Here is a 13339-nt window from a genome sequence, read left to right as displayed (position 1 = left end):
CATAGGAAGAAGACTTAAATTGTGTGAGAGAGAGATGGTCAGAGGCACTAATAAAACGCAGAGAATATCTAGATGAACAGATTAAAAAAATCAGCAATAAACAAGGTTCGTGGATCTTGTGATTTAATTATAAGAACTTTTCATTCCGTTGTATCAAAAAAGAATGTTAGCTTAGTGTATTACTGATTTATTTTTAAAAGTTGTTTGTATTTGAAAGGCTTTTTGTGATGTTCAGCTTGTTATAAAGTGAAAAATTAGAATAATTTGCTCATTACAAAGTGAATCCACCTTTGAGAGCAGAATTCTCATTAGCTTTATTGGATCTAATCTGCATTCATTGGAATCCAAAACCAACCTGTCACTTTGCTACTCTTAAATAATTGGAAAATGTATTATTAACCCGTTGTTTTTTGGATGCCCCTGGAAAAAGTACTTCCACAGTATGTGACCAATATTCCACTCTTCATATCCGATATCACATTATAGATAAAACAGAAGATGACATGGAAAGAGAAGCACGTCTTGTAGAACAGTGGGTAGGGCTAACAGAAGAAAGAAATGCTGTGCTAGTCCCAGCACCAGACAGTGGGATCCCAGGTGCTCCTGCAAATTGGTAGGTTGACTAAAATGCATTATATTTCAGCTTGCTTGCAAAATAACTTTTGAGTGAATATTGTATGCAGTTAACAGGATAGTGAAGATCTGAGGGAAGAATAAGCTGCTAAAATGCTAAATGTGTGTTCACTTTTTTTAAAAAATATTGACCTTTATATTCCACAACACAGAACATTAGTGCCCTTAGTTCAGCTAGAAACATATTACAACTAGAAATAAAACTGCTGGTGAACTGGTTGTTTTATTGCTGGTCTGTGTATCCTGAAGATTTATCTCACCCAGATATGGTTGAATTAAGGGCAGGATATAAATATTTTAATAAATAGAAAATAAAGGTTTCTGGCGGTGTAATGCACAGTCATGTGATAATGTAGAACCGGGCTTTATATACAAGTTCATTTACAGATTCCATAATATTTCCTGTTGTAGTAATGCTTGTAGTAGGTGTTAACACCTGCACTGGGGTCCTGAAGTAAAAAAGACACTTTCTCCTGTCTCTACATTTCACTCTATTATGCATTGAAGCAATTAGATTCAGGACTTGCCTCCAGCTCCAAACACTTCATTTCCATAGAACTAGGGACTGTTTAGGAGATATGGTGGAGAAAATATCACCACCCCACCCCTGTGAATTCTTTTCTCTTTTGTGAACAGGAGCTCACCTGTTAGGGTCCAAGGATACACTGTAACATTTTGTTGTAGGTTCTCCCTAGTTAATGCAATTTGTTTTTAACGCTTTCAGTTTTCCATTAAAATATCTGTGCATGTGTATGGTTTATTTTATTAACTGGGGTGTTTCTTTACTGTTAGGATCCCACCTTCTGGAATGGAAACACATATACCTGTACTTTTCCTTGATTTGAACGGTAAGTTGCAGCTTATGAAGGGAGTGGAAGTATGAATTCCCTTGAATATGCTTGACGTATTTATACTCTTTTGTATTGCTGGTGTTTTATTGCTGTGTGGGAATCTGAAGTGCTTCAGATCTGGATCTGGTGGCTTTTAAACAATCCCGTTTTTTTGTTTATTGAATGTATTGAAAGAAGCACGGCTGTTGGGCATTAGAGTTCTTCCATCATGTGTAAAGACACATTCTTAAACATCTTCATCAAAAGTTCCAAAATGATATTTCGCAATGATTTCTATTTGTTGCCATGTACTTGCATTGTGGGGTAACAAATTCCATTAAGCTGATGTATACAAATGTAACATGAGAAGTGTAAGTCTATCCTATCTAAAGCATTGTTTTCCAATTATGCATGATTTCTGTGTAATATGTTTAAGACTGGGACATAGGAAATAATTAAAGGTAAAAAAAATGTCTTGTAACTTAATTTTATTTTTTGTTAGCTGATGACCTCAGTGCCAATGAACAGCTTATAGGTCCACATGCATCAGGAGTAAATTCAATACTACCCAAAGAGCATGGAAGTCAATTCTTTTATCTGCCAATCATAAAACACAGCAAAGATGAGGTAAATGTCTAGTGAGCTATTCTGTACAGTAGATGTATGACTATCATATCTTTACTGTTTGCGTTTCATCAATCCATTTTCTTTCTTTTTTCAATACATTTAATGCTACATTATACCTTTGAAACCTTGAATTTACTCTTTTCTACTTGATTTTTGCTGAACAAGTGTGTATAGTTTATTGTTATTCAGAATAACCTCTTAACAAAGTGATCTTTGATTGGTTCTTAATTCATGTGGGGTTGAAATACTTATATTTTGAAGAATAAACAGTTAATATTCTTGAATTGTATAAATGAAGTCCAACTTCTTCTTAAAGTCTCTTTGTAGGTGTTCCTTCCTTCTCATAGATACTTACAGCTAGTAACGTAATATTCCACACCCTTTCTCCAAAGCCTTAGAAAATGGTAAATGCACTGACTTTCATGCTAGCGCTAAAAATGTCTTAGTTAATATATCCATAGCTGTCTCCCTGTGTGCTCCACTGACTTACCTTTTTAGTTGTCCCAAAGGGATGGTTTATGGATTTAATTTAATACCTTGGCTTATTATATCTTTGATACCCTGTGAAACATCTATCCTTTATTAACCTGAATACATTTCTACCAAAAGTGGGCCAATATTTCCTTGATTCTTCAACATGAATCAGATAGGTACACTGGGATACATTTTTGAAATTCTAACAGGGATATAATGTCACGTACAGTGGAACCTTGGTTCCCAAAAAGCTTGGCTCCCGAACAAATTGGCCCCCGAACGCCAAAGTAAGTGTTCTGGTTTGTGAATGTTTTTTGGAAGCCAAACGCCGATTTCAACTGTCGGCATTGTTTCTGGGGCCAATCATCCAATCAGAAGCCATGCCTTGGTTTGCGAATGTTTTTGAAGTTGAACGGACTTCCAGAATGGATTGAGTTCAGGAACCAAGGTACCACTGTATACAATATATTATAAAAGTTTCTATTGAATCCACACAAAGTAAAATAGTTTTGGGCTCATTATTTCTATATATAATGCCATTCTATACCTGTCATTCTAACAATTTCTTTCTCTGAATTTTGTTTTATTAGTCGTTTCTTGTAGATTTCTGATAATAATTCAAAATATGGAAGAAGTCTGCTTATGTTTGTTCCTCTTATAACATGTTTATTGGGCTTCTAGACTGGCAATTTAGCATTTGGTTTGTTTTATGCAAACTGAGCATATTAGAAAACAAGAAGTTGATTCCCTCTTCCTCCATGGCAAAATGTCTATATACGTGTGAAACCATGCACTAGTGCAACTAATATCGCACATGGTGATAATGGTTAATTTTTGGTGCAAATCAATCATCCAGGCTGGAGCTTATTCAGATTCTTTAGTGATATGTTAAAAATCAGCAATAGAAAAATAAATACGATCTTAGGCAGAATCTTCATTTTATAACTTTTGCTTTTACTGACAATGAAATTAGTAATTTTAGCAATCTATACATACTCTGTTTGCTTTCTCCCAATAGGCACAAGCAGTTGGTTTATAATAGATTTGAAAAATTGATAAATATATCCCTAGCTATTTTATTCTTGGTTGCTTAATGTGAGAAGGGAAGGGATATTTCCTTACTCACTTTATTTAAAAAAGCCAACCACCTTCTGCTCCAGCGGTTTTCCCAAACCCATAGTCCTGCCACCATTTAATATTACTTACCGTATTTTTCGCCCCATAGGGCGCACCTAGTTTTTTTTTGGGGGGGGGGAATAAAGAGGAAAAAATTATTTCCCCCCCCCAGGCGCGGGGGAAGCCAGAGCTTCCCCCAATCCCAGCCCCGAGAACAGCCTGCTATCCGCAAGCCTAGGGAGGCCAGCAGTAAGTCGCGCCGGTCTCCCCAGGCTTCGGAATGCAGGCAGCTCTGCGCAGCCATCGGGAGGCGGGCGCGACTTCGCGCCCGGCTCTGGATGGCTGCGCAGAGCTGCGCCCACCCCGGGACTGCAGGCAGCTCTGCGCAACCCTCGGGAGACAGGCGCGAAGTGCCGCCGGTCTCCCGAGGGTTGCGCAGAGCTTCCTGAAGCCTGGAGAGCGAGAGGGGTCGGTGCGCACCGACCCCTCTCGCTCTCCAGGCTTCAGTGAAAGCCTGCATTTGCCCCATAGGACGCACACACATTTCCCCTTCATTTTTGGAGGGGAAAAGGTGCGTCCTATAGGGCGAAAAATACGAAGTGCGTCCTATAGGGCGAAAAATACGGTATAGCCTTAGCACCCTTAACTTATCAGTAACCTGAGTAACTGTTGATATCAATGTAATACAAAGACTATCAGGTATAGCTATTATATTTGACAAAGAAATCAATATTTATTTATAGCATTATGCGGTTCACAAGTGTATGCAGGTACTTCATACTACCTACTTAAATGGATATGCACTTTGTTAACATGTTGCTTAAATGCAGCTTATTTTACACTATTACTAAACTAAGACAGCTTTGAAGAACCTAATTTAAGATTCTTTTGCCAGATTGTTCTTCTATTTACTCCACCCCAGTTAAGCCTCACCAACTCTATAACTGAGGACCTTTACTGAAGACTCTCTTTTGACCTGTACTGACCTGTTGGAAGCAGGGCTGTTTCCGATGCTCTGCCCTGAAATCTTTCTCTCCTACCTGATACCAGACAGAGTCTGGCATTCCAAACTGCCTCTCACTTCTTCCCCCCTCTTCAGCCTGAGCCAAGCCAATTCAGCTACCCCAGCCTTCCTTTCATGTCCTCTTCTTCCTTAATCTTCTTTGTTCTCTTCTTCTGGCTGCCCACCATGAACACCAAGCACCAACAAATGCTGGCTCCTCTCTGAGCAACATAGACTAATCCTAACTGACCCTAACTGCCATATATTCACTTCTTCCCCCTCTGGTCCAGCCCCAGACAATCACATTGTCTAACTGAATATTCTAAACCTGCAACCACCAATCAAAATGTGGGTACCTTTTATCCTTCTTTTGCATACTGATAGTTCTGTCTCCAACCCGTCCTTGGCTGTCTGTTAAGCTCCCCCAGTGACAGTTAAACCAACTGCTACCTGATCAGGCAGAGCACTTTCCCCATTAAGTACATTACAAAAAAATTGACAGAGGTATTATTCAACTCAGTTTTACTTAGACTCATTGAAACCATGGGACTTTAATCGTGTTCATTAATTGCTTTTGTTAATGTCGTATTAATTGTCTAAGCATTTCTGTATTTCAGGAATGTTAAAAGGGTAGGGTAAACATTTAAGCAATTCAGATCAGTTTCCTTTATAATATTCTACCAAATTGTGCTCCTAGGTTTCGGCCACTGCTGCATGGGACCCTTCTGTGCATGATTCAGTGCACTTGAATAGGGTAACACCTCAAAATGAGAGAATCTATTTGATTGTGAAGATTACAGTCCAACTCAGCCACCCTGCTGCAATGGAACTTGTGTTACGTAAAAGAATTGCTGCAAATATTTACAATAAGCAGGTGATAGATGAATTCTGCTTAATGTATCTTCTTTTGACTGTATTTCTTTTTTGTTGACTTAACTGTTGGGATAAAATGTAGAAATAATAAACTAAACCAGGAAGTATTCACATACAATGATGTTTTTTAAAAATAAAAAACCACAGAAATGTTTTATTGATGTTTAGTTTTGTTACTAAAATAACATGCAGAGTAACAAAAGGAACGTAAACAAAGGAAGGTATACAAAACTTGATAAATGTTTAAATAAAAAGGTTAGCTTATGGTTGTAGTAATTTACATTCCAATTTATGCAATCAAATAAAGGTGTTTTTCATAATGTTGCATGTGTTGATGGAGGGTGAAAACAATGTTCAATTGTTTTTACAAAGTAAAATAATACCATGTTTCTTTTAATTTTTTGCCATTCCCAGTGAGGTATTGGGTGGGATGAAAAATATGCTAAGGAGGCTGAATTGGGATGCCAGGATGAGAGTTAGCCCCTACCCCATTGCATGTGACATGAACCTGCAAGAAACCATTTTCTTAGCTTGCTTAATCACACTATTCATCATATGAATACTTTATTCTTTAATTCCCCCCTAGAGTTTTACGCAGAGTCTCAAACGAAGAATATCTTTGAAGAATATATGGTATGCTTGTGGTGTGGCCTATGAAATAGTTTCAAATATACCAAAGGTAAATTCTACTGTACTTTTCCAAGAAGTTAGAATAAATGAAAAAATCAAAGTAAAAGAAATTCCTGTAAACTGCATCCTCAAAGTTCTGTTTTAGGCATTCTGAAGTGGCATCTGTATAAAGACTGCATAATGTTGCATTCTGTTTGTGTCCCAGTTTTAAACAGATAAAATTAAACAGTTTAATTTTTAGGCCACAGAAGAAATTGAAGATCGGGAGACACTGGCTCTGATGGCAGCCAGAAATGAAAATGAGGGCGCATCTGATGGTGAAACTTACATTGAGAAGTATACTCGTGGAGTGTTGCATGTAGAAAACATTTTGAGTCTTGAACGATTAAGACAGGTGAGTAGAAAAAAGCTTCAGGCCAAATTAGTTTAGTTATTGTAAAACAATTGCCGCAAGAGATGTCTCATATTTCCATTTTCTTTACCGTTACTATCAGAATGCTGACAAACGTTTAATGTGATCTTGCTCTTCGGATGCCATTTTGATATAATGTTCCATTCTTGATCTGTCTTCAGAGACATCAAACCTGATTAAAGTAAAAATGATTTTTCTGTATTAATAAATATACCTTTATATATACCTTTTGAAGTGAGTTTTAATTGCCTAGATCTCTGTGTGAAACTACGGATTTCAATTTACTCATTCTATCTTAACGCAGGCAGTCACAGTCAAAGAAGCTGTTTCTACTAAGACTCGACACATGCAGCGGAGTGTCAGTACACCAAACGTCCACAATGTAAGATAATTTTTCAAGGTGAAAGACTCACATATTACTAAAAATGTTAAGGTTGAAGACAAAACGTATTCATTTTGACCCTGGAGAAAATGAGATTAATCAGTAGAATAAATTGTCAAAGGACATATTCTACATATTCCAGTAGGTATTTGTCAGGGATAATTCTCAGGGATAATTTAGGTTTAATGCTCCTTTCCTACATGCAAGTATAACCCTCCTTTCCTTTAAATGCAGGATATACAGGATATACAGTACATGAGTGTTCATGAAGTTCTATTGCCATGTTTGTCAGTCTTTTGTTTATTTCAAATAAAAAAATTCCTTCCTGTAGCACCTTAAAGACCAACTAAGTTAGTTCTGGTATAAGCTTTCGTGTGCATGCACACTTCTTCAGATTCAAATGCAGTCTAGGCTTAGCAGTGGGTGAAGAGACTGTGGTTCTCATGTGAAGGCCACCCTGCTGCTAAGCAGGCTGATAGCATTCATTGGGCTCATATTTATTTATTGTTGTGTTTTAGGTATCCTGTAGTCGATTAGATATTTCTGGCTGTGATGAAGATAAGGTATGAACATTAAGAAAAGTGAACCGATGTGGTGGCACCTTTTTGAAAATGTAGTCAAATAGACTTGCCTTTTCCTTCCTATTTGATACAAGAAATCCTTAACTTTAGTCTTCAGTAATAATGATAGGTTGTTTAGAACAGGAATGTATAATTTGATGCATTACTGACTTGAGAAAATTAAGTTGAGCTGATCTCAGGGTGCTTCACAAAATAAATTATTAAAGACTGTCAGTTATTTCTCTGGTGCAGGGGCATGCGGGGGTGCAATAAATTTCTCAGGGTAGTTATTATTGAATCAGTTACCAAAAAAGTCCTAAGAATCTTCCTGTGAGATAGGAGAGATTACAGGATATTTTTGTAATAGATTTTAACAAAATAAGACTCTACTCCTAGACACACCATGGAGCAAGTACCACTGAATGCATTGGGGATATACTTCTGAATAAAATGCACAGGATTGAGTTGCATAAAATAAATTTGAAAAGTTTTGGTAGTAATAAAAAACATGTATGTGTGAAAGAACATTGACTATTTTGAAAGGATCTGAACTCTTTTCTTGTATCTTGAAAATGAACATTTTCCTGTTTCTTTTCTTGGTTGTTTATGACTTTAGGGTTGGTCAGAAGGTCATCTAGATGTATTAGATTGTTCTTCCAGTTACCAAGATGTATCATGTTATGGTACTTTACCCAGAGATTCTCCACGCAGAAATAAAGATGCTGGTGGTAAGATTTTTATTGTGTTTAGTTTTAATTGGGTCAATATATGAAATTATTAATATACACACACATATTCATATATATATATATATATATATCAGTGATGCAAAGGGTATTTCCCTCTGTTCTACTGTCTTTAAATTCTTGTGGTAAATGTGTATGTATAAAGCAGCATTCAGTCCTAACCGATATAGTGTTTTAATCTGCTAGCAAAGGCTATTTCTCCCATGATGATGAAGGTTAGCTTGTGGTGCTTTGGTGCTGCAAGGGCCGAAAACAACTATCCCAGCACCCTTTAAGAAGGTTCTGAAGTAAAAATGGGATGTGCCTCTCCAGGCCAAGCACTTAGGATCATATACCAATACGTTTTATCTCCTAGAACAAGCATTATTATTTTATATAGTAGAATAAATGCATATAGTGCTTTATGTAGTGATATGAGCAGTGATATGTTTAGAGAAGCTTTTAATGTACGTGCATTATGATATTTTAATATTTTGTTAGAAGCTGCCCAGAGTGGCTGGGGAAGCCCAGCCAGATAGGCGGGGTATTAAAAATTATTATTATTATTATTATTATAAGACAGTTTCTCCCCTGAGGAGTTTACAAAAGCAGAGGAAAGAGAAGTAGGAAAAGAAAATGTGCATATGCATATTCATGACAGCATAAAGGAAGAGGAGGGAGATTTAGTGATAAGAAGGAAAGAAAAAAATTATATTGGAAGCTGCCCAGAGTGGCTGGGGCAATCAAGTCAGATGGTCAGGGTACAATTATTATTATTATTGCTAATATTACTGTTGCTATTATTATAAAGAATAACTGCTTAGGGAACAAGTGATTAAAATTTGGTTTTAGTACTAATGTTGTAGCTTTGTGACTTACTTTGTTTTAAACTGCCAAATTACGTATCAGTTGTCACCTTATGCTGACAGGTACATTATCATTCTCTCTTGGGTTATATTAACCAGCAGCTGCACTGAAATTCTAGTGATGCTACGAGTCATATGTAAATAATTACCACTATGTACTTCTACGAAGGGACGTGGGTGGCGCTGTGGGTTAAACCACAGAGCCTAGGACTTGCCGATCAGAAGGTCGGCGGTTCAAATCCCCGCGATGGGGTGAGCTCCCGTTGCTCGGTCCCAGCTCCTGCCAACCTAGCAGTTCGAAAGGACGTCAAAGTTCAAGTAGATAAATAGGTACCACTCTGGCAGGAAGGTAAATGGCATTTCCGTGCGCTGCTCTGGTTTGCCAGAAGCGGCTTTGTCATGCTGGCCACATGACCCGGAAGCTCTACGCCGGCTCCCTCAGCCAGTAAAGCGAGATGAGTGCCGCAACCCCAGAGTCGGTCACGACTGGACCAAATGGTCAGGGGTCTCTTTACCTTTACCTTACTTCTACGAAAGAATGGCAGACTTTTCCTTTTGAGACATCCACAGCTCATATTTAGTTCTCTTTGAAGTATGTTATGAATTGCAGACAAGCTTTTTGCTAAACTTCGTTTAAGCAAAACCTTCTTGATGCAAAAGGAGGGAGTTGTAGGTGATAAAGTATGTTTACTTTACAAATAGCAGAGAGCATGCTTTGAGACATGCTGGACTGGTTTGCATATAGCTTGAGCAAACCTCTCAAACAGTGTGAGAGATGGCACTGTGGCTACAGGAGGAGGGGAAATCAGCAAAAGTTGCCATGCCCCCACTCCAACCCTCTCTGTTACTCCACTGTTATTTCGTTGTACAAACAACATTTACCATGAATGGTAAGCAGGGAAATGAACATATTTCATAACATGGCACAAATGAGGATCTAATATGCTCATCATCATGGTTATTTCCTGTGGTGCTTTATATCACTTTCTTTTTCATTTTTTACTTATTTTTGCAGTTGATGTTAGAATAACTAACCTATTTGTGTGTGTGTTTATTTTCATTATCCAAGGTTATGTATCAGAGAATCCTCATGCATCAACCGTCAGCCCATTTAAAGCATTTTCTCCACAGCCACCCAAGTTTTTCAAACCTTTAATGCCAGTAAAAGAAGAACATAAAAAGATCTCCTTTGAAAGTCGGCCTCTACTTAGTAAAGAGGTAGGTAGTTAAGAACTATTATAGTTTCTTAATTTTGATTAACTTATGTGCAAGTAGCTTTGCCAGTAAATAACTTGCAGCTTGCATTTGTGATACGGAGAATTTGGAATCCTACATTAAAATTCAGCAATTCCTTTTCTCTGTACTGGAATGATAATCCTATTTCAGTTTTGTCTCCTTTTGTTCAGCATGGAGTGTGTTTCTGCTTAATCATTGTCTGTGTAAAACAGCTGTCCTGAATTGTCAATTTCTTTTATTAGGCTATAGCACCATTTTAGGAAACGGTGTCATGTTTTCCACAACTGAAGACAAATGTGATGTTGCATGGATTTCTGTAATTAAGCTATTTAACCTCCTTGCCTGAGTTGTTTTAAAAACGTGTCCTCCTGTCTTACTAACATGCATGGGTTTGTAAATACCTTATTTGTGTGATGTTTTGTGTGTCTTAACCTTTGCAGAGCATGCCATCATCTCAGGTACATAGCACTGGTTGTGTTGTGCCCTCAGGAAGTAATGCCAGTAGCATGCCGGTAGAACACAATAGCATACATGAGGAAAATATTGTAAGTTTTGCATTGGTTTCTGTCATAATGCCTGGTGGTGGTTTAAGGCCCTCTCATGGGATGTAATTTTTGCTATACTGTAATAGTGAAAAAAACAAGATGTGCATACAATGTGCATGTTGGCTTTTAAATATGTGGCAAAATGCATAATTTGTTACAATTATATTAAATTGATGATTCATATATTTTGAAATGATCATTCATATATAAGTTTTCAAGGGAAAAGGTAGAACTTTGTAGGGCTTATTCACTGGTAAATTCAGAATGTCACCATTCATGAACTTTCCAGTACTTCCACATGTTTAATTTGTAGATTGGTTTAGACTGAAAAATGTAAATGTTGAAGTGTACAGCAAAGCAGACTTGCCATTCATTTTCATATATTTGAAATGTCCACCTTTCTTGGCTTCCTCACATAGACAATCAACTTTATAAAATAAAGTGTTGTATACCTAGCGTTGACACTGAAGTGGATATACTGCAGTCTTGGGTTTAGGCCTGGTTTGGGGACTGAATAAACTTTGGTTGCACTGATGGATGACCTTTACTAAGAGGTAGATGGAATTGGGACCCTGTTACTCATGGTATCCTCCACGATAAACTGTGTGGAGTGGGTATTAGAGGCACTGTATTACAGTGGTTCCACACCTACCTGCATAGCTGAGTCCAGAGAATAACATTGGGGGGAGTGTTCTTTATCCCCTGGGGTTCTGACATCTATATGAAGTGGTTGGGTGTGGTCGTTAGGAGTTTTGGAGCAGTACACTGATGATATGCAGCTCTATTTATCCATAACATCTGAATCTGGAGTGATTGTGCAAGCCCTGGACCAGAGACTGGATGCAGGCTAATAAATTGTGTTGAAATTTTGTGAAGATTGAGGCTCTTTGAATTGGTGGTTCTCGTTTCCAAATGATAAGCCAGTTGCCTCTTCTGATTGGGGTTATGCTCCCTCTAAACATCGAGAGGTGCTCTAGGATACATCTTTGTCATTGAAGGCTAAAACATTTGCACTGGCTGCCTATATGCTAGCAGCCCAGGTTCAAAGCCCTTGTGATGATATGAAAGCTGTGAACAGGTTGGGTCCAAGATAATTTAACTACGTTGGTAGTTAATCCTCACGACCATCACAAAAGGCATTTTTATACCACTCATAGTCAAAGTGCTTGCTTATTCTGATGCTACCTGACAGCAATTTATGGCCAATTTATGGAAGCAGATAATCTTGCAGTTACCTGGCAAGATTCTTAGAGATCAGATCTCTGCCTAGAATGGTATGTAGTGAAGATAGGCCAGAAAGTTTGAAGTTAAGCATAAAAGGAGATGAGTAGGAATCAGAAGAGATAAATAAAAAAATCATTTGAGAGGTTTTGGGTGGTGGGAGCAAGGAAAAAAATATATATTGAGGTGTACATTTAGCTGTTGAAAGCACAGGAGAACCTTCAGCCCTGGGGGGAGAAGTGTGGAGGGAGATTTAGGGAACAATTGTGTGCCTGGGTGTGCTTTATCTTCTAAGTTTCCTCTTTTTCCATTGCAGCCTTTATTGGCTTGGCTTGGCTTGGCTTGCCACTTGACCTGAAGACCCCATAGACAGGCCTGCTTTCATATCTTTAACATCTATACAATGTGAGAAATCAGCCAGGATGATTGTAGGGCATGGGAATCAATATGACTCGCTTCTAATGGCACCCAGTGAACCAGTTGTTGCAGGCAAAGAAGCAGCCAGAAAAGTTGGCAACCCAGGAGCCTGGTTAGGGAAAAAAGTTGGTAACCCTTAGTTCTAACCTTATTTCACTTAATAAATTAGCCACTTAATAGGCACGAACAGTTGTAAATGAATTATTGCCCTTATAAATGGTGCCATGTTATTTTATATCTCTCTCTCTTTCTGGGGTTTTTGATTTCAAGTTTGCCTGATGAGGGTACACGGATGGCACTGTGGTCTAAACCACTGAGCCTCTTGGGCTTGCTGATGAGAAGGTTGGCAGTTTGAATCCCCACGACGGGGTGAGCTCCCTTTGCTCAGTCCCATCTCCTGCCAACCTAGCAGTTCAAAAGCGCACACAAAAAAGTGCAAGTAGATAAATAGGTATCGCTGTGGCGGGAAGGTAAACGGTGTTTCCGTGTGCTGCTCTGGTTTCACCAGAAGCGGCTTAGTTATGCTGGCCACATGACCCAGAAAAACGCCGGCTCCCTCGGCCTGTAAAGTGAGATGAGTGCCGCAACCCCAGAGTCGTCTGTGACTGGACTTAACTGTCAGGGGTCCTTTACCTTTACCTTTTTCCTGATGAGAGAGTTGTAGCATAGCCTTCTCAAAATGTAATCATATTTAATTAACAAACGTTCTGTGGTTATTCCAGTTTCACCACTACCTTGGAGCTAGATGGCTATAGGTGTCAGTGCAGTGGACCTAGGTCCCAGATTTGT

At 38.4% G+C, this 13339-nt stretch overlaps 1 protein-coding gene across 5 annotated transcripts in view; it reads left to right on the top strand.

Annotated features, from left to right (window-relative positions):
- KIF13A (kinesin family member 13A) overlaps window positions 1–13339 on the top strand; it is a 78624-nt gene that overhangs the window by 53750 nt on the left and 11535 nt on the right. For 3 of the 5 annotated variants that reach the window (XM_081206133.1, XM_081206134.1, XM_081206132.1), the window contains 11 exons: window positions 6–105; window positions 487–613; window positions 1426–1481; window positions 1966–2090; window positions 5381–5557; window positions 6143–6235; window positions 6428–6580; window positions 6903–6980; window positions 7499–7543; window positions 8157–8268; window positions 10201–10349. In XM_081206133.1, coding sequence (XP_081062259.1) covers window positions 6–105; window positions 487–613; window positions 1426–1481; window positions 1966–2090; window positions 5381–5557; window positions 6143–6235; window positions 6428–6580; window positions 6903–6980; window positions 7499–7543; window positions 8157–8268; window positions 10201–10349 — 1215 coding nt within the window. Of the gene's footprint in view, window positions 1–5; window positions 106–486; window positions 614–1425; window positions 1482–1965; window positions 2091–5380; window positions 5558–6142; window positions 6236–6427; window positions 6581–6902; window positions 6981–7498; window positions 7544–8156; window positions 8269–10200; window positions 10350–10807; window positions 10913–13339 lie in introns of all 5 variants that reach the window. The other 2 variants (XM_081206131.1, XM_081206130.1) reach the window with 1 other exon arrangement.

This window comes from Podarcis bocagei, assembly GCF_964188305.1.
Source record: "Podarcis bocagei genome assembly, chromosome: 8".
Classification (NCBI taxonomy): Eukaryota; Metazoa; Chordata; class Lepidosauria; order Squamata; family Lacertidae; genus Podarcis; species Podarcis bocagei.
This window is presented reverse-complemented; position numbering and strand designations above follow the sequence as displayed.